The 23,222-nt window shown below is 34.0% G+C and overlaps 1 protein-coding gene across 1 annotated transcript; it reads right to left on the bottom strand.

Moving 5' to 3' along the window:
• Window positions 1-12,364: 12,364 nt before the first annotated feature.
• On the bottom strand, window positions 12,365-13,156 carry LOC139701284 (zinc finger protein 436-like). Its single transcript, XM_071599761.1, has one exon. The coding sequence runs from the start codon at window positions 13,154-13,156 to the stop codon at window positions 12,461-12,463; it is 696 nt and encodes a 231-aa protein (XP_071455862.1). The 3' UTR covers window positions 12,365-12,460.
• Between the last annotated feature and the right edge of the window lie 10,066 nt (window positions 13,157-23,222).

The following is a 23,222-nucleotide window of genomic DNA, read 5'->3' on the forward strand; positions in this document are numbered from 1 at the left end:
TCCTTTCAAATCTATGCTATGCCCTTTTCAAAAGGACCTCTCTCCACCAAATCCTCAGATTTATACAGAATAAAAAGTATTCCATATATAATCATTACTTCTGGAGACAAATGTTTAATGGTGATTTTTTTCAATTTCGCAGATCCTTCACACATGATAATCCGCTCCACTCCCAACACCTTACATGTTATTCCCAACCTTTTAGAAATCCATCATCCAATTTTTACTTTTGCATATCTTACCACACCTATCCCTTCCATCCAGCATCCTCAGACCCTTCTGTTAAAATTATTTCCTTAGTTCCTTCCATCCCTTCCTTAAAAAAGTTTCTTGCAACTTCTCTTCATGTAGAAGGGCAGTTCAATAAGTATCCATGTTAGAAATGAAGACACCATTTTTCAAATACATTTTTTTATTTTTCACCATAGTCCCCTTTTAGAAATATACACATCTCCCAACATTCAACAATTTTTTTAACCCCTCCAAAAAAGTAAGATTTTTCAACATCTCCAAAATATGCCTATTTCTCAGCTATAACTTTATCATTTGAGCTGAATTTTTCTCTTACAAGGCATTTCTTCATGTTAGGAAATATAAAGAAGGCACAGGTAGCCAGATCAGGTGAATAAAAGGGGTGCGGCAGGAGTTCATAATGTAGCTCATGCAGTGTGGTGACGACAACTCCAGATCAGCTAGTTGTCCAAAATGGGCAATTGTGGCAACCATTGTGCCGACAATTTTTTCATCCCCTACTTATCATGTAAAATATTGCCATTCTGGTTGACAAACCCATGACCGCTGCTATTTTGTGCACCATGAAGAGCCATGGTGTGGCCTTTTTGAATAATTTTCTGGGTAGCCATGTCTGCTGGGTGTCCTGGTCACAAAACAGATGTTTGTCCACATTAAAATTCATTCAACCGATTTTTAACTGTGATCATGGTTGGCAAAATTTCCCTATAAACAGCAACCAACTTTGTTTATATCTCCTTGCTTTTCCACCCATCCAAAAACAAAAAGGTAACTACTGAATAATACCGCTCTTTTTCCATCTCAGCAAAAATCACAAAAACCTGTGTTTCTCAAATGGCTGCCAAATCCAAACTAATCTTTATATCAGTCTGAAATTTATTTTCCCATCATTTGATAGATGGCAGCACACAATGAAAACATATACTTCCCTCAGAAAGGCCCTTTGTTATAAAACACAGGTACTTATTGAACTGCCCTCATTCAGCAGAGATATATATGTGTACCTATATGTATGTGGCTAAGTAGTTAAAACAAATATATATATACAGTATACATACATACATATATATATATATATATATATATATATATATATATATATATATATATATATATATATATATATATATATATATATATATATATATATATATAGCATATATGAACATGAGGCCAAGTGGTTAAAAGGTTAATCTGCAAACTGTAATAAACATGAAAGTTGGTTTGCTAGGTTGCAATAGATTTCACCCAGTACTAAACCTGACTGGGGAATTCACACTTCTGGGTAAGGGAGCCAGTCCCTTTCCCTGTTCCAGAGAAAAGACTTGGCAAGCCAAGACAAAATTACAGTTATTTAATATAAAAAACAATCTGTATGCTTCATATAATATACCATAGCCAAAACTAGTGAATAACATAACCCTTGGTTCACTGACATGTGTTGCCATATCAATGGTTATTGATTTATTTTTTGCTTTTGATTAATAGCAGCAGCATGAAAGTTGTATGTTGACCTTTTAAAGAATTTCTTCCCTAATGATATATATTTTTTAATGTTCTCATTATCTTTTTCAAGTTCAGGAATGGCTTGTTTTTCTTCTCAAAGTTCCTGACCAAAATATATTTTCTTGAAAAAAAAATATTAAAAATAAGGATATGACCTCTTAATAATACTGCGCTAATAATTAGGTTCACACATTTGAATATAAGACTTGGTGTTAGTTGAATTAAACCATCACTAACTAAATTGACCATTTTTTCATGAAATAATTGATCATGATTGAACTCATTATTTTATTCAATGCTAAGTATTGTCATTTGCATAGATCCCATTTTACTTTTTAAAGTATAGCCTTTTTAATGACTGTTTTTTATCTTGTGCAATTTGTTGAAAGCATTAAAATGTAATGTTTTTATTTAATTTTCTGTTCTTTAGGGAGGAAATTTCCTTCCTTACATGCAATTTTCTTTTCCTGTTTGCTTTTCTTTTAAAGCATAGGAAATATTATTATCCCTTCTCAACTTTAATCAACCCTATCCGTTCTTGACTTTTAATGCCTACTTGTTTTAAGTTAACAAAAAGGTATATGTTGGGCTAAAAAGTCCATTGACATGGTCAAAAATAGGGTGAAATTTTGCACAAGGGTCATAGTTTTCATTCAATGGCAGTTAAAGTTTTAAATTATCAGCGAGAAGAAATAATTTTAAAAGTACTTAAAAATTATTCTTTGATATGATTTTTTAAAACCACAGAATTGAGCAAAAAGTATCTGTTCACATAAATTGTACCAAATTTCATGCCATTTCCTGACAATATACTTCTTAAAAAGCTATATATAGAGGCTAAGAAGTATTAAGCCTATATTTTTGTTTTAAGTACAAGTATTTTCAGCGGCCATTCTGGGAAACACTCATTAGAGTAACTATTAAGGTCAGCATTATGTGATGACAGCTGCCTTTTTCCTGAAATTTTAGCATTATCACAGTTGATAGGATGCACAGACAGCCTGATGAATTTGTATGAAGGAAGACTTTTAAGCATTTGATGGTAAACTTAAATTCATTAATACAATAAGAATGTATCCAAGTATTTTTAAATATAATTAATTATGTACAAAAATATGAATATCCCTACTTGAGATGAAAAACTAGTTTATAACTATTTATTGATTATCCTATTTTTCTTAAAATATTAAGGGAATGGCCAGAAGCAAGATGGTACTGGGAAAGATGCTGAAAGTAACCTACTGCACTCTTCTCAACTGTGCGTGCACCTTAAGAAAAGGATAAAATTCTTATGTGATATTTGCTCAGACGTATTTAAGTGTAAAAATGACATTGCAAGACATATTAAAGTAATGCACCCTCTGGAGAAATATCATCAATGCCAACAGTGCACCAGAAACTTCCAAAGATTGAGTCAACTCAAAAGCCACATGTTAACACATCCTGTAGAAAGGCCATTTATATGTGGAACATGTTTGAAAAGTTTTTCTCAAAAGTGGATCTTAAAGAGACACCTGTTCACACATTCTAAGAAGAGACCACATAAATGTAAGGTCTGTGCAAAATCTTTTAAGGAGAAACGTCTCCTTGGGAATCATGTGCTGACACATTCAGATGAAACGCAGCATAAGTGTGATATATGTTCAAGAGTATTCTCAATGAAAGGAACCCTAAGACAACACATCCTGACACACGCTGCTGATATGAGGCACAAATGTAATATATGTTCTAAAGAATTTTCTCTCAATGGTAAGCTGAATGCGCATATGAATACGCATGTCAGTGTAAGACATATACTGTATTGCATATCTCTCTGCAGTCACTATAAAGGGTTTCCCTGCTGTAATACCCACCCTATTATGTCTTCTTTGTGATGGTATATTATGTCAATTTATTCCTATTATGAGTGCTCAGAGGCATTGAGACCTGATCAATAATCTAGTCTGTCAGTTCTGTGTACATCTACCAATTGTATTCCATCGGTTGCTAGGTCTATGTTTACTAGGTTTATATTGAAGTTCATTTAATATTTTTGACACCCTGATATTTAATTTTGTGTATTTATTAGAACCACTGTCCATCAAGGACATACCCCCATTCCAAATGTTTTTCCAATGAATTGAAAAGGGTTTAATTAAATGTTATCAAGGCAGAATGTTTCTTCTCTTTTTGAATGGGATTAAGAAGAAATATAAGTGGTAGATTGAGATGTGGTAGGCAGGTGATAGATATTGAATTGCCTAGGATCATTCTATACCATGGACTTGAGCATTTTCAATCTTATTTTAATACATGATGTAATCCTGATGCCACTACAATCTGTAATTGTTGCATTGAAATGCACATTAGCAGATGACTCTGTTAAAAGTTACTGTTGCGGCATTACTCTCAGTTTCTTTGGAATAAAACTTTCCTGTTTATTTTCTTGTAAACCCTCTTTTATCTTGATGGTTGCACTTGGTTGATTGTTATGCTTTCATTCCTCTGTATGTTTTTTGACCATTAGGCAATTCAATTCCTATTCTCCTTTTTGGAGAAGTTGTTAGGAGAATATTAATACTTCCATTAGTCATTATTGTTCTATGAAAACACATCTCTCTCTTTAATGAGATCTCACTTTATCTGTAATGTTTGTCTTTCAGGACCCATTGAAAGATAGAGATGTTTCATTATCCTTTAATAAGGAAGTGGATATTAAGGAAGACTGTCATTTTGACATTACTCAGGACCCATTGGAAGATAGAGATGTTTCATTATCCTTTAATAAGGAAGTGGATGTTAAGGAAGACTTTCATTTCGACATTCCTCAGGACCCCTTGGAAGATGGAGATAATTCATAAATGAGGAAGTGGATATTAAGGAAGACTGTCATTTTGACATTCCTCAGGAGGATAAATGCCTGGGAACGGATCTGTTGCAGGAACAAGGTAAGGTCTCATGCCTATTAGTTTTTCACTTTGCTTTAGGCGAATCCCTTTCATTGCCCTCAGTGTTTCCTATTGGGTGAGATAGAACTGTTGTTGGGTATATGAACAGTATGTGTCAAAACCAAATTTTAAGGAACTTGTTAATGTTCCTTATTTGTAAAAGCCAAAGCAATGCCATTGAAAACTGTTTAGTCTCTTTTTTAACATTTTGTGCGATATAAGTGAAGTTTATTTTTCAAGATGTAGTGTGCATGCATGCAAATTTACAAGTGCTGTGGACTAATGCCATTGGATAAGGAGCACTCTGAATCCATTAATCCTGCTTCCTTTCGGTTTATTCTTACTGTCCACTTTCTCTCCACAAATAGCACTTTCTATTATGTTTTTCTTTCTGTCCACTCTACCTTCTTTTCCGTACCTTCATTTCAAAAGCAATCAATTCTTGCACCTCCTCTTGTTTCAATGACTACTTTTCCAAGCCAAACGAAGCCAGATCTGAATGATCCATTCATCAAAATATAAAAGGTTTCAATTCCCTTATGCATTCATTCCCTAGCACATACCCTAGGATGATACCAAGAGATTTCATGAATCAGGGAGACGGATCAATCCTTAAAGATCTCTAGCCTATCCTCAAACATGATAATTCCTTCACCAATCTTTTTCTTAAATGCTCCTTGTTAACTTTCAAATGCCATATCTACTTATCACACCTCAAAACAAGCATCTCAACCTCTTCTAATAATAACTCCCATTCCCTGCAGTAAAATTATATGTAAAATATTTTTTTAAAAACCAGAATCTCACCTGTATCCCATACAGTTTTTAACTCTCTCACCAATTACCTACTCATTATGACCTCCAATAATGTAGTTTATCTTCTGAATCATCAACTTTGCCATTCTCCTTAATATTAGACAGTAGGTCACATTCCTCAATATTAGAATGAATAATCATGTCCGGCCTCATGCAAGGTATGTACACTGATTGGGATGTTCCCGAACCCAGATTTTGCTCTTCTCTACATATACAGCTGAACAAAAAAGAGCAATACTTACATTGTAACAGTTGCTATCCAAATCAAACCAAATGGTCCATTCCTTATTACCTATACATAAAAAGATCTGTAATTACCCTGACCATTGAGATAGTTTCCTTTCAAATCTATGCTTTGTCCTATTCAAAAGGACCTCTCTCAATCAAATCCTCAGATTTATACAGAATAATAAGTATTCCATATATAATCATTACTTCTGAAGACAATTGTTTAATGGTGGTTTTTTTCAATTTCGTAGATCCTTCACACATGATAATCCCCTCCACTCCCAACACCTTACATGTTATTCCCACCCTTCTAGAAATCCATCATGCAATTTTTAGTTTTGCATATCTTACCATACCTCTCCTTTCCATCCAGCATCCTCAGGCCATTCTGTTAAAATGATTTCCTTAATTCCTCCTGTCCGTTCCTTATAAAATTTTCTTGGAACTTCTCTTCATGTACAGGGGCAGTTCAATATGTACCCATGTTAGAAATGAAGACACCATTTTTCAAAAACATTTTTTCATTTTTCAACATAGTCCCCCTTTTAGAAATATACACATCTCCCAACATTGCGGCAATTTTTTAACCCGTCTAAAAAATAGGATTTGTCAGCATCTCCAAAATATGCCTATGTCTCAGCGATAACTTTCTCATTTGAGTTGAATATTTCTTTTGCAAGGCATTTATTCTTGTTAAGAAATATTAAAAAGGCACAAGAAGCCAGATCGGGTGAATACTGGGGATGCGGCAGGAGTTCATAATGTAGCTCATGCACTCTGGTGGCGACATTTCCAGATCAGCTTGTTGTCTACAATGGCCAATTGTGGCAACCATTATGCCGGCAATTTTTTCATCCCCTACTTATCATGTGAAATAATGCCATTCTGGTTGACACACCCATTGCCTCTGCTATTTCGCGCACCATGAAGAACCATGGTGTGGACTTTTTTAATGATTTTCTGGATAGCCATGTCTGCTGGGTGTCCTGGTCACTTCTCATCAAAAACAGATGTTGTCCACATTAAAATTCATTCAACCGTTATTTAACTGTGATCATGGTTGGCAAAATTTTCCCATAAACAGCAACTAACTTTGTTTTTATCTCCTTGCATTTCTATCCATCCAAGAACACAAAGTGAATTACTGAATAATGCTGCTCCTATTCCATCTCAGCAAAAATCACAAAACAGGTCTTTCTCAAATGACTGCCAAATTCACACTAACCTTTAAATCAGTCTGAAATTCATTTCCCCATCTTTTCATAGATGGCAGCACACAGTAAAAACATATACTTCCCTCAGAAAGGCCCTTTGTTATAAAACACGGGTACTTATTGTACTGCCCTCATTGAGGAGAGATATATATGTGTACCTATATGTATATGGCTAAGCAGTAAATACATACATTTATATACAGTATACATGCATATATAAACATGCAGCCAAGTGGTTAAGAGGTTAATCTGTAAACTGTGATCAACATGAAAGTTGGTTTGCTAGGTAGCAGTAGAATTCACCCAGTACTAAGCCTATGTGATATTCAAACATCAGGGAATGAGAGCTAGTCCCTTTCCCTGTTCCACTGAAAAGACTTGGCAAGCCAAGACAAAATTACAGTTATTTAATAGAAAAAACAATCTGTATGCTCCATATAATATGCCATAGCCAAAACTAGTGAATAACATAACCCTAAGTTCACTGACAAATGTGTTGCCATATCAATGGTTGTTGATTTATGTTTTGCTTTTGATTAATTGCAGCAGCATGAAAGTTGTATGTTGACCTTTTAAAGAATTTCTTCCCTAATGATATATTTTTTCATTGTTCTCCTAATTTTTTTAAAGTTCAGGAATGGTTTGTTTTTCTTCTCAAAGTTCCTGTCAGAAATATATTTTCTTGAAACATAAATATCCTAAGTTAATACTTTTGGAAAAATTTAGCAAGACAACATGCAACCTCTTTTTTTTAAATAATTCCCTTTCATCATTTTTTGCTAAACAAAAAGTAATCAAAATAATAAATGTTCCATATGTTTCATTGGGAAATCAGGTGGCACAGGATAAGGATATGACCCCTTAATAATACTGTGCTAATAAATAGGTTTCCATAATTAAATATAATGCTTGCTGCTAGGTTAATTAAACCATCACTGACTAAATTGACCATGAAAGATCTCAGGTTTTCCCGGCATATGGTATTCAAGAAGTTCTCTTGGGTCTCCCACCGGGTCAGGTTGCAGTACACCAACATTTCAAAGGCTGACTCTGCCATTGTCTTCAGGCTGAAGTGCCATCTTCTTCACCCTGAAGACGATGGCAGAGTCAGCCTTCGAAACGTTGATATTCTGCCACCTGACCCGGTAGGAAACCCCAGAGAACTTCTTAAATTGACCATTTTTTTTGTAAAATGTAATGTTTTTATTTAATTTTCTGTTCTTTAGGTGAAGATTTTCCTTCTCTATGTGCTATTGTCTTTTCCTGCTTGCCTTTCTATTAAAGAGTAGGAAATATTATTATCCCTTCTCAACTTTAATCAACCCTATCCCTTCTTGACTTTTAATGCCTACTTGTTTTAAGTTAACAAAAAAGGTGTATGTTGGGCTAAAAAGTCCATTGACATAGTCAACAATGACGTGAAATTTTGCACAAGGGTCATAGTTTTCATTCAATGGCATTTAAAGTTTTAAATTATCAGCGAGAAGAAATAATTTTAAAAGTACTTAAAAATTATTCTTTGATATGATTTTTTAAAACCACAGAATTGAGCAAAAAGTATCTGTTCACATAAATTGTACCAAATTTCACGCCATATCCTGACAATATACTTCTTAAAAAGGTATATATAGAGGCTAAGAAGTATTTAGCGTATCTTTTTGTTTTGAGTACAAGTATTTTCAGCGGACATTCTGGGAAACACTCATTAAAATAACTATTAAGGTCAGCATTATGTGATGACAGCTGCCTTTTTCCTGAAATTTTAGCATTATCGCAGTTGATAGGATGCACAAACAGCCTGATGAATTTGTATGAAGGAAGACTTGTAAGCATTTGATGGTAAACTTAAATTCATTAATACAATAAGAATGTATCCAAGTATTTTTAAATATCCCCACAATATATGTGATGAACAATATATTGTGATGAAAAACTCGTTTATAACTAGTCATACTGATGTCAAAGCACAGATTGCTAATTATGCAAGCAACATGAATATATACGCTCACCAAATTCTCTGCTTCACCATTGCTGGACCAGTCAGCTTGAATTGATTTGAGCATTGGCAATTCTACATCCTTTACAGGTGCAACTGAGCAACCACTACGAGTGTCAACCTCCTCTTTGACAAGGATCACATCATCTCGAACATTCAGTCTTATTCTTTTCAGCATCACTGGCAATTGCATCATCAGCAATCTATTTTCAACCAGAAAACTGAGACAGCATAAAAATGGCAGACATTTAGCACTTTAATAATGGCAGATGATAAAAATTTCAAAAAAAAAGATTATCACACCGACATATCTTTTGAGCTTTTTGAAAACTGAGCAGCTGTAGAAAATCTAATTAATATCAGAGACTTCAATAATTAACTTTGGGAAACAATATTTTTTAAAAACTGCAATGCATTGTTGCTGAATTCTTTGAACTAAATCTTGACTTTGTTGTCACCAATAGCCACCATGAAATTTCTTCATGTGGCCACTTTATAACTGTCATTTATCCCAAATGCTGTTATTTGATGCATATGATTAACAGATGCCACAGGGTGTGGACCTCATTGTTGTCCTCTGGTAGGGTGATCCATGTGGCCGGGCTTGCTGAACAGTGCCGCAAACTTCTTCTCCGTGCCATCATTGGCGCTGGTGGTAGTGGCTTTACAGGTTTTGCTGACTTACCGGGCTGGATTTGCAATTGCCTAATGGTCTGCATCTCTTGAGATAAGGCCTGAAATTGTGTCTGCAGGGCTGGAGCCAATGGGGGTGGATCCTGGTCCCCCATGCTCAGCTTTGGTGACTTGTTCCTTGGTTCAGGAGATGGTGAAGACATGCTTGGCTGTGGATGGGATGTGTGTCTAACTTCTGGATGCTTTGCTTGTCCCCGGGTTTGTCTTGGACTGAAGATGGGTGAGGTCAATTGGTTTGACATGTGCATGGTGGGGTAACCACCACTAACAATAGAGAGATCTGAAGGCACTCTTCCTTTGTGAACCTTTTTGACTGACAAACCAACTCAGGCCTTGTCTCACCTATATATCCGCCTGGCTCCCAAATCTGAGGCTAAGTATACCAGATTCAGTATCCCCCATCATAATCACTGAGCATCAGGGAGCAGGAGCCACCCGCATGGGCTTTAGCCCTGCAAACTCAATTTCAGGCCTTATCTTGGTATTTGGAGGCTATTGGGGGCTAGTTCCTTTCTCTGCTCCAGTTACGGTTTTCAAGGAAGACCTGGTACCCAAAAATCACTTAACCTTTAATGGAAATGCAGGTGTACAGAGCGCCTTGGCTGGGACTTGAACCCGGGACCCTCCCGTCAGCAGTCCAATGCTCTACCAACTGGACTACAGCAACATACACATGTATATATATATATATATATATATATATATATGAGAAAGTAGTTATTGGGGAAAGAATGAAGAGTTTGGGTAGGGGTGTAATGAGAGGAGAAGATCTACTTATGTGTGGAATTGGAAATTGACAAGCGGCTTAAATATCCTGCTGCTACCACAGCAGGATATTTAAGTGATGACTTAAAATGGACATGATACAATCTTGGAGGTTTAAATGACTGGAGCACCCAGATATGTGGCATCTCATGCTTGTAGGTTTATGCATGTGTTAGTATGTCTGCTTGAGTGTGCATTATTGTATGTGTGCTAGTATTACAGTTAGTGTGTTTTTCTCTGCATAGGTGAATGTTTTTGATAGTGTTTTGTTGTGCATATATATGTATATAATCGCATTTGTCACTGTATTTTTGATAATAATTATATGTTAGTATTTTCCATCTACCCTGAAATTTTTAAGTATATCATTCTTTTGGAATTGTTGTTAACTCTTTGATAGTTCAGAGATTTGAGAGAAAATGCTGATTTTCATTGGAAAAATTGGCTTATATTACAGCTATATTGTAACGATGAATTACTGAAATAAACCTTAGTCCATAATTTAATGCCTGGTTATGTTGAAACATTATAATAATACGATATCTATAAGGAGATAGTAGATTCTAATAGATAGTACGATATGTATAAGGTTTCTCTTTTACACTTAGTTCATTTAATCAAGACTTCGGTGTTAATGAGAATGAGTATACTATATGCCTTCCAGGCTGCCATTGCAACTGATCTGAAACAATTTATAATGAATAATTTCTAAAATATTCTCCATGGAAAACTTTTCTCCATTAAGCAGCAGAAGTTTCAGGAGAAATATGAGGTAATTTAGCTCAAAATGTCTGGATAGGTAAAATTTCCCATAGACCCATAGACATATTTCCATAGACATATTTTCCCATTTCCCATAGACATATTTCCAGCTCTTCCATACATACAGGGTGTTCCGGACTGAAATACATCAACTTCTCATTACTCTGAATGAAACTTCAGCAGAATGTAACTGGGTTTTAATCACTATTTTTGTGCATAACCAGGTATTCCTAACTCTTAAAATCCAATAGATGACATCTGCAATGCAATCCCCAAAATCATCCACCAAGAACCAGGGAATACCTTCACAGCATTCCAGTATTAACATAGGGGCATCTATGTAAATATACCTTTACTTCTTCCTGACCAAATGCTGTGTGATAAAGACAGATGCCTTGTTTCATCTTACTTTCATAGTCATCATGGAACAATTCATTCTCCACCAATAAACATTCGTCAACAAACCATGCCCAACTTTGCATATTTTTTCTTCAGCAACAGTCTTAACATCTAAACCCTGTCCATCTTAGACTTTCCACACTTACTGACAAGCCAAAGAGAGAACATATACACTCCAATGTCCTGTGAACAATACAATTTCTTTTTTCTCTTGCAGAACCAATTTGCATTATCTTTCTCATCATTTTATTCCTCAAGAAAATTAAAAGCAGGTATATTTCCAGGCAAAAAGGCATGAGGCAAGTGTTTTGCCTTGTATAAACTGAACTTAGTAGATAGTAGAGAAATGAACTTATTAATAACAATCCTAGCATGATTGATGGACAAAAGGGTGAAATAGTTAATAATATATATATATATATATATATATATATATATATATATATATAAATATATATATATATATATAAATAATATAAGCCTTAAAGTTGATTTAACGTTTAGAAGATCCAAAAATTGAAAAAATGATAGGTATGTTTGAGTTAATGATGAATTAGAAGATTAACATGTAAAAAATTATGAAATTTTTATTCTTACAGGTTGAAAATTTTTCTGTTTAGATTTATGTTATCAAGATGTACATAATCATCCAGAAATTTTCAGCTTAATCTGAAATTATTTTTTATTTAAAAAATTATATAAAACAGGACAATGTCACTGTTAAAGAGTTTATGTTTTACAATTGGTTTTTTCAGAGTGTATGGGAATATTTGGGATGAGTTAAGGAATAACAAATAATCCTCAGCAGTCTAATGCACTTCAATTTTATGTAGCCTAAGCACTCTTCTGTTCACAATGCTCCAGGTAATGAATGATTATTGACATATCTTACATTTTTATGATCATTTTGCAGAGTGTGTCATCATGTGCGATATTAGATGACTACGCTGAACGTATGCCTTTGAGCACATGTTGCATGTGTGTGGCTTTTCACCTGTATGTGTCAACATGTGCCTCTTTAGATAATTACTCAGAATGAATGTTTTTGAACACAGGCTGCACATGTGTGGCTTTTCACCAGTATGTGTCTTTATGTGTGTCTTAAGGTCACTTCTCCGGATGAATGCTTTTGAACAGATGTTGCACTTGTGTGGCCTTTCACCAGTGTGTGTCAGTATGTGCCTCTTTTGACTACTTCTACAAGCAAAGGCTTTTGAACAAAAGTCACAATTGTATGGCTTTTCACCTGTGTGTGTAATCATGTGTAACTTTAGATTACCTCTGTAAGTGAATGCTTTTGAACAGACTTGGCACTTGTGTGGCTTTTCGCCAGTGTGTATCAACATGTGTGACTTAAGATGACTATGCCTTTTGAATGATTTTGAACACACCCGGCACTTGTGTGGCTCTTCGTCAGTATGTATCATCATGTGTGACTTTAGATGACTTTTCTGAGTGAATGATTTTGAGCAGATGTTGCATGTGTGTGGCTTTTCACCAGTATGTGTCAACATATGATGCTTTAGACAACTACTCGTAGCAAATGGCTTAGAACAAATATTACACTTGTGTTGTTTTTCAGCAGTGTGTGTCAACATGTGCCTCTGTAAAAGTATATTTTTAGCAAAACCTTTTAAACACAATGCACATTGGAATGGTTTTTCCCCAGTGTGCGTTGACATGTGAATTTTGAGTTTACTGAAATTCAGAAAGTTTTTAGAGCAGAAATCACATTGGTGCTTCTTTTTAAGAGCATGCATCAATTTGATATGACTTGCAAGGTCATCTTTTCTCTTAAATACTTCCACACAAACATCACATCTGAATAGCATCACCTTGCTAAGGTGCACATGCATTACATGATCTTTGAGAAGGTCCCTTTGTTCAAATACCTTGGAGCAAACATCACACACATGCAGTTGAGTAGATGAAGCATCTTCTCCTGAATCATCTTGTTTTTGGTGTTTATCTGTAAGATTTGAAGCATAAGTAGATATTCAATAAAAAGGTGCATACATTTATATAATCATACATCTACTCTTGCCTGTACATACTCATTAGTCTAAATATGTATGTTAGCAATGTCAGTTGCAATAAAATCTCAGGAACGAAGCATCTGTCATCACCTACTGCTGACCTGAATTAGGCCTTGTAGCACTTTTTGTTTTACCTTCGACAGTGTCAAAGTGCTTCTCTTTTAAGTCTCTTTTGAGCCTGGGAAACGTAAAGAAGTTAGGAAGTTACAGGAAGCTAAATCCTGTGAGTGAAGATGGAGTGAACATATGATGTCATGCTCTTATTTTTCAAAAACTGCATCACAAAGAGGGCAGTATGACAATTTGGCAGCGACCAGGTATGCAAATCTTTTTTTTTCATATGCAAATCTTCAGAAGAAATCCATAAATTTGCATATCATGTCTTGAGAAATACAAATGTTTTGGTTGCCAATTTACCCAACAGGAAATAAAAATTTATTGTAGTGTTTTGCTCTGGAAATTTTACCATCATGTTTCATTGCCAAAATGAGAAAACATGTTCCATTGAAACGGCTGGTTTTGACTACTGCAGCCATTTTTTTCTGTTACTTTCGTCCTCCTTGGTGTACCTGCAAAACTTTACCCTTTTTGTTATTATGTCAATTGCTTATTTCACCAAGTATGCTTAACCAATGAGCACCTAATCCTTTATAAGTATATAAAGTATGTATTAAAAGTCACTCACAGCATCTTCAAATTCTGACCAATAAATGAGAGATAAAAATTATGTCATTTTGCTTAATTATGTTGGACATAATTAAACAATTAATGGACAAAAGAAAACAACAAATGAATGGCATTGACACCTTTCACATGATATTTGAATCTTACTTAGGATAAAACATAGGATATTGAAAGGGAAAACGGTTGTGTTTGGTTATATCATTTATAATTCTTAACTGATAAAATCTAAAATCAGATTAATCAAGCAAAATTGAGAAATGGCTTGAAAACATAGCAATATTAATTAAACATCTAGTCTGAGTAGCTTTATAAATAATAATGAATATATTAATAAATAATTGCAAAAATGATGATAATATTATCATCTTTTTTGCAGTTTATTATAATATTTTAAAAATGGCGCTTTAGTTATTTTTGAAACAATTTTTAAAAGTTAAACCAGTTTTTCCACAATACATTAGAAGTACTGCAAGGGTTTATCACCAATGGTTGTAATACACCAGAAATAAGCTAAGATGAATTGATAGCACAGTCCTTAGCTTTCCTTACCTTGTTCCTGCAATACCTCCCCTCCCAGTCTTACTTTCATCTGAGGTATATCAGCATCACAATCATCCTTAATATCAACTTTTTCTTCAGGGGGTTTATTTATTTCTGCATTTTCTGAAGGATCCTGCAAGATAAAAGAAAAAATATTACAGATTTTCAGGATATGCATGAACAATGTTTTAAAAACATGTTATTTTAAAAATTAAAATTAAAAAATTGTTAACTTGTATACATTATATTTGTATAATAAAATAGTATTTTAGCTGAAACCTCTTCAAAAAAAATTTTTTTCTTCTAACAATTGACTTGCATAGGTTAGGAAGATACGATTGATATATGCAGAGATTATGAAAGACTTGCTGGGAAGTTGTGTCAGCCTGTTCTGTTAAGAAATACAAAAGAAGTAACCGCTTACAACTCTACACAGTAAAAAACTTCAAACCTCTTTCTTTAAAAAAATAAAATGGGAGGAACAGAAATGCCTCCTGAGACTTGGCCTCAGCCCTATTGAACAGATATGAAGAACCCATCAACTGAGGCTGTGCACTTTGCCAACTAGTGCTAACTTAACATGCATTATAATTTTGTTTAGGTAATCAGCGGTTATGTTAGATTATGGATGGACATAACTACCAAATAGATATTTTTTCAACTGCTAACAAAACATAATCCAGTGAAAAACTTTACATTATCTCAGTCTTTATCTATGAGTACTTTTTCCCTTTATCCAATCCAAAATTCCTATCTTGTTCCTGCCCTTTCCTCATTTGACTAGCATTCTCCCTTCTATTACAGTTTTTAGCCTCCTATTGCCAGTCAATATGGCTTTGCTCAACTCCTCCTGCCTCTATATGATTTCTTGGACAAACTTATACCCTTGTCCACAATGTCTAGCACTTCCTGATTTGTTTTCTTTTTGGTCAATTACATTTTCTTTATCCATTTACATACCCTCATTTCAAAGGCCTTTAATCTACTTCTCTAAATGTCCCATACCAAATTTGAACAAGTCTTTTCTTTACATCCTTACTCCACATCCCTGTCATTAACTCCTTCCTTGTTATTGCCTCATTTCCTAGTGCAGGTTTTCTCCTTACCTCACTGCTGCATTGACAGTATTGGTACTGAACACAATCTAGATCTGTAAAATCTAGTTTTTGCCCTCCTTTTTTTCTTTTCTTAAAAATTCTAAAATCTTTTTTCATTAATGTTGATTGTTATTCAATAGCTATCATATAATTGACAACCCTGCATTACATCTCTTCCTAGCACTGGCCAACATAACCATCTGTTCTTCACTTACAACTTCCAAGTCTGAGATATATGCAGGTTAATGATTAGCCTCCTGTTCATTCTATCTTTTCTTTTTTTCCACATTTACTTATTAGTTCATCCCAATTCACTCTACACACTGACCGGTACACACTGATTGTAATCTAAATTTTTCTTGATTAGTGTTCTCATTGCTTCAAAAGCATTCAGCATGCCTCTCCTATCCTTGAACCTAGACTAAAAATCCCCTTAGTAATTATTTGCCCAAATCTATCTTTTTATCGACAATACAAGGTGCCACTTTAGATGTGCCGTATTTCAAACTTATTGTTCAGTGGTTTTCACATGATGTGACCTTTACCTTACTTGGAAAAGAACTAAAACTTATCACATAACGTTTTCCTGACACATTCCTTCCTCAGAGCTACTATGAATCAGTCCATATACTCTTCCTCTCATATTAACCAAAACATTTTGGTAATTCTGCAAACATATTGTCTACCCATAACGCCTTGTTTAACTTAATCTGCTATTAAGCCCTTTTTATGTCATCATTGGACATGCCTGGACCTAAGGCATCTTCTTCACTGTCACCTTACTTTTCTATGCTTAAGCTTGGTGACCTTAGTTCTTAACCATTCAGTTCTTTGTATATTCTTTCCAAGTTTCTTGGATATTTTCTTTGTCTTAGCTTTTTTTATCTGAGTCAAGTTCTAACAGTGTTACCATGTTGGCCTAAGTTCTTTAACAGACAGTTTTTTACATTATTCCTTTCAATTCTCTTGGATCTTTTCTATGTCGGCTATAATCTCACTCAACTTATCTTTAACTGCTAGAATAGATCTTTCCTTCTTACTTTCTGATAATGATTTAACCTTCTTAAACAGTACTTTAATTTATTCTTCCTTCTGCGGACTTATCATATTCTTGTATAATCCTGAGAACCCTCATTTCATATGCTACCAATAATTCAGAGCACCAATTACCTCCAAATATAATGAGTACAGTCAACCCCAGCCGTACTCTTATGAATGGGCAAAGGATAGGTGAGGGAAATTAGAAGTAGTAGTAAATCAATAAATATTATAAAAATAAATAACTGAATATAAACCAATAAGAAATACAATAAAAAAACTAAAAATAATTGAAATTATTAGAAACAGTAAACAGTTAGAATGATGAAATGGAAGACTGTAAATAAATCACGCATTATCTATCTTGGAGTATATAGCATTGATACTTGCTGGTCACATGCACTCACGCTCTATAAAGGTGTTATGAGACTTTTCTCTCTGCATCAGGGGCTCACTAATCACACCAAGGGAAATACAATTAAAAATTATTACAAATGGAAAATAATAACATATTCTCTTGCTTGGATGTATTATATAGAATTGATCCCTGCTAGTATCAAGCACTTACATTCAATCAGGGCTTAGGAGAAATTCCCTCTGCACCACTGGCCCGTTAGTCATAAGGAATATAATTATTTAAAAAAATTACAAACTGTATGGATTTGATGTACTATACAGCATTGATCCTTGATAGTAGCATGAACTCACAATCTATCAGGGCTTACAAGAGGTTTCCCTCTCCATAAAGGGCCCAGTAATTACACTATTATTAGTGAAATAAAATTTAAAATTAAAATAAATAAAAAATAATCACCCACCCTCTAGCTTGGATGTGCTATATAGCCTTAATTCTTGATAGTCTCAAGAATCACATTCAATCAGAGCTTACAAGAGATTTTCCCTGAAACAGTTGCCCATCACCCACCAAAAAGATTACAAACTATCTAGCTTGGATGTACTAAGCAGCATTCATCCTTACTTGTTGCTTGCACTTACACTATAGCAGGGCTTACAAGAGGTTGCCCTCTGCGTCAGGGGCTCACCAATCACACGTAGTGGAATAAAATCAAAAATTATAACAAATAAAATATAATCACCTACCCTCTAGCTTTGATGTAATATATAGCATTCAATCAGGGCTTATAAGAGGTTCCCTCTGCACCACTGGCCTATCAGTCACACATAGCATAATAATAATAAAAGCAAAATAATCACACACTCTCTAGCTTGGATATACTAAGAAACATTGATCCCTGCTTATCGCATGCACTCCCACTATCAGGGCTTACGAGAGGTTTCTCTCTGCACCAGAGGCCTGCCAATCACTCACTTGCTTGGATATGTGAAGATGCCTTAATCCTTCCAAAACTCACTCACAGGTCGACCGTGGAATCTCTTGTGACATTTATACTGTGACTGGTACTTAGTGAAAAGGTAAGGGGAGTGCCCAGAGGCTCTTGCATAATAACACCTTGGAGGACATATTCAAGTCAGACAAGGAAGTGCAAAAAGCAGTAGTCAGTTGGCTTTATGATGTGGCATGAGAAAGGTATGACTCAAGTATTATGAAGCTGTTTACAAGGATAAAAAACATGATTGATTGTCAAGGCAACTTTAAATCTTCAGGCTTTCTTAAGGTTTAAACAAAGTTGAGAATAGATTTCTTTTTCCATAAAAAGCAATGCAAGACCTTACTTTTTGAAGGGTCTTTGAAAAATGCAGTGAATGTGAATGACTATAGCTCATGCATATGACAATCTAATAATGGATAAACTTGAACATAAGTTCTCTCATCAAAGTAATACTCAAACCATACTGTCATGTCTTTTTCTTTTTCACAGTATCATTCAATTAATCTACATCTGACTCGAATATAAATTTCCTAGCTATCAACATTCACACCTAGAAAAATAATTTTAACAGTCTGAACGAAACTTACCAACTATCAACAATAAATTTATTTCAACTGTGGCCAACCATGACATACAAAATCCTTCATCCCCTTCTCACTTTGTCAGTGGCTTTTGTTTCTACAAGAACACTCCTGCCCAATAAAAATACATGGACCAGCTACTTCACTGTGTCAGAAAAAGTGGAAACCTGAAAAACTACTGAATAGTAACATTCTCAAACCTTTAACCCAATACACTCCTCTTTTTGAACCAAACTGCCTGAAAAGCCGTTACCTTATCATCACTTTTTTATCCAAATACCATAAAATTAAACAATCTTTGAACTTAGCCTTTACTGTAACTTCTGCCCTGCCTAGTACATCAGTCAATGAAACACCACCATTTCCCTCTTCATCATAACCAATACTATTCTACCAAAACCATCATGATCTTTAACTATTCCATCCTTAATCACTGTGCCTCCTAATACCAATCTTTTGATGACCACTTCTCTGTTAGGGTGATTGAAAACCTTTCCAAACCTGCAAGTAGCAGATAGGTAAGAAATGAGAGATGGTGCATATCTGAGTGCTCCTGTCATTAAAAGCATTCCAGCCTAACCAAGCCCACTGAATGCATCAAATACCTGGCTACCAATAATAAATTCATGTGTCAGGGAAATAACAAATAATATGATTTGTACGTAGAGGTATTAAAAAGAATAAAGATAAGGATAAACTAAGTTATCCCAGTAAAAAACAGGAATTTGAAGTTGTATCAGAACATTTTATCCAGCCCTATCAGCTGAAGAGTAACAGAACACCTTATTAAAAACAGCATCTTTACAATTCTGATATATCTTCTTACTTGGCACAAGCTGTCTATTTCCTGTTCTTAAAATTAAATCCTGCCACAATTTTCACACAAATCTAATACATGTCATGCTACATAATAGCCATTATCTATCTTAAAACTTTAATTTGCTATGGAATCCTGGGCATACCTTATCTCCTCTTAAAACACTGACAAATCACTATATTCACCTATTTGAATACACCACCTATATCATGAGCAGTAATTCAATGCTTTTGCCTTTTTCATTGGAGAGGAACTACAATAAAACTATATGGCCAAAAACATAAGTCAGAAAGACTAATATAGTATAATTAAATAAATAGCATAACATTTACAGCATAAAAAGTAAACATCTGTTCCTCTCATGGTTATCATGACTTGAAAAATTAAGCATTTGTCATTATGACACAAACGCTCTTATTTTTCCCTTACCTCAAGAGAAGTCCTTTCCTGAATTTGAATATTGTAGTCCACTTCCTCCTTGCTAGCTGGAATTTCAATAACCTCCGACTCTTCAATATCCACCTTCTCCCTTTTCACAGTGATCTGCATATATTTGTTAAAAATGATGAACAATAATAAAAAAATATGACTAGCTTTGTCAGTTTCACCATTTAGGTACGAGAATTTTGGAAAGATATTGTGTAACAAAAATGATTTATGTTAGGTTATCATTGGTCATATATGAAGTGAAATGTAAATCTCAGACATTACACAATGACAAATTGAGAATTCTTTTTTTATCAGGAATCATTCAAAATTGTATGTTTTGAACATATGACCCTATAACTTTAACTATACAAGGATTAGATGCTAGTCATTTTCTTGGCAATTTGTATGTTTACCCAAGATTAAATGAAAATTGTTTACATGAACGAAATATTTCCACATAAAAGTACATCTAATAAAAATGAATACATTAATGAATCTAACAGAGTAGTAAACATACCAAAATACAGAGAAATTACTTTGGCAATGCTTTCGAAATAATTGTATCCATAACATTTTATGCATACAAAGCATATAAAAAAGAATGCTAAGATATAATGATGAAAAACACCATAATTGTAAGTAGAATAAAACACGTCAAAGTAAGCCAGGCTAAGTACTTTTATGCATGCTCTTTAATAAACAAATCATTATTCAATTTTTTCCTATGTACACATCTTATGTATAAAATATTCACAATTTTTAAGTCATTTCCCGTGTTTGCCATTTGGTCCTTAGACCTTTAGGCATTTCTACATTAGGGATGAAATACTCTTAATTACTCTTAATTTTCCCTTACCTCAACAGAAGTCTCGTCCTGAATTTGAATATAATGGTTCATTTCATCCTGGCTTGCTGGAATTTCAATACCCTCCGGCTTTCCAACATCCATCATCTCTCTTTTCATTGTGATCTGTACATAATTGTTAAAAATGTTGAAAATAATAAAAAAATATGACTAGCAACCTATAAATTAAAGTAGTGCAAAATCAACAATTTTTATTGAATGAAAATGATTGTGATAATTGCAATTTGAAATTAAACAGCAGGGCTATTGTCCTAATATCTTATGCTTATGGCATAACATATTTTTATTTTAATCCAAGAGAAGATCATTTGTATTTACATATAGTGGGGCTAGGTATCACAGCAAAACCAATTAATAATCTAAAAAATTCCAAAATACAGAAAGACATTACTTTTGCTAATTTCAACATTTAAGGTTTAGAAATTTTGAACAGATACTATCTTAAAAAATGAATTGTATTAGGTTATCATTTGATATATATAAAGTAAAAATTTAAATCTCAGACATTCTCCAATGACTGAATGAGAATTATTTAAAATTGTGGAATCATACAAAATTATAAGTGTTGAACAATTGAAACCAAATATTTATATAAATAAGAAAAGATGCTAGTCTTTCTCTGGAAAAATTTGTTTCCAAAATGAACTGAAAAACTACAGGATGGAAAATTTAAGGAAAGAATTAAAGAACACCAAACATGTGTAAAAAATAAAAGCTTAACATTTCTCTTTGCAAAGAAACTCATCAAAAGTGCCCACTGAAATTACTTTAACTTAAATTATTTATTTTGACTGTAAATGTCAAAGGCTTGATGATTAGAGAAGTTGGAGATTTTGAAATTCATCTGTTGCAAAGATGTAATTGCCAATGAAATTTTGTATCCCTCCAACTCCCCACTCCTAGGCCTACCACTCTTGCAAGTCAAAGGTCGACAGAAGCATGTGGAATTGCAAACTCAATTATTTAATTTGATAATAAAACAAGATGGATTGGTAAGACATAAGCTCTCTTTGATGCACCAATGCCACTATGATGAACAATATGATGAATAAATTATTAGCAGAATCCTCATAAATTGCCTGTTTTGTTCTATAAAATGTCTAGCCTATATATTAGCATGGGTAGATAACATTCATATATTTGGAAAATTATTATAAAATGTAAGAAGCTTAAATTGTGTTGTAACAAAAATATTAAAAACCGTTTAAAAAATTAAAAACAAGTGCTTTCCGAATCTGTCATTAATTATTAGAGAAGATCTCAATGGGAAAATACTAATCAATATGAATATATAAAACATAAAAAAAGGATTTATCAATTTTCCAACGTCCACTTTACACCTATTTTGCACCTGCATTAATTTTTAATCATTGCGCATCTAGAGTAATTATAGATGTAACTCTAATTCAAATTACAAATTCTGTTGAAAGAACTGTTTAAAAACTACACACTTGCACATTTTACCTAATAATTCTCGGAGTTTCTTCATGAGGAAGAAATTTCTTCGAAAAAATACAGTTCTACTGGCTTTTGAACAATAAGTCATTACTACAATATACTATTTTCACACGGGATTATATTTCACACAGGTCCATACGTAAATTCATAATCTTTCCCGCTTTTTTTACAATTTATGAAGCCTAATTACCTTTTTATGAACTAATTTCACTAATTTTTTAAAAGAAGGCAGTTTAAGTACTCTCATGCATGCTCTTCTAATAAACATACAAGTATTCAAATTTTTCTCACGAACATCGTTAATGCGAACAATATTCACAACTTTTAAGTCGATGCCCGTATTTGCCATTTCGTTATTAGCCATTTAGGCATTTGTACACTTGGAATGAAATCTATTTAATATAAACACGTTTATTAAACAATATGACTAAATTCGTAACGGATATTGTTACCACGGACATTATAAAATAAAAACATAACTTGGAGACAACTCACCTGTTCGCGGCAAATATTTCCCTCTTCCTGTTTGTATTCCGTTTGCCTCTCCAACATAAGATTGTTTTCGTAGCATTGCTGCTTAAACATATAGAAATCGGTCAGTATTTTAAAGCACTGATAGCAAATAAACCACGGGTGGCTTCTATCCTCCACTACCTACGAAAACAAGATTATCAAGCTAATAAACCCCACACATCTTCTCTCAAAAGGACTCTTATTATTAACATAGTGATGCAAAGGCTTTTTATTGACCAAAAACAGGGAAATAC

The sequence above is a fragment of the Hetaerina americana genome, unplaced genomic scaffold, assembly GCF_022747635.1.
Source record: "Hetaerina americana unplaced genomic scaffold, ioHetAmer1.1.p SCAF_111, whole genome shotgun sequence".
Lineage (NCBI taxonomy): Eukaryota > Metazoa > Arthropoda > Insecta > Odonata > Calopterygidae > Hetaerina > Hetaerina americana.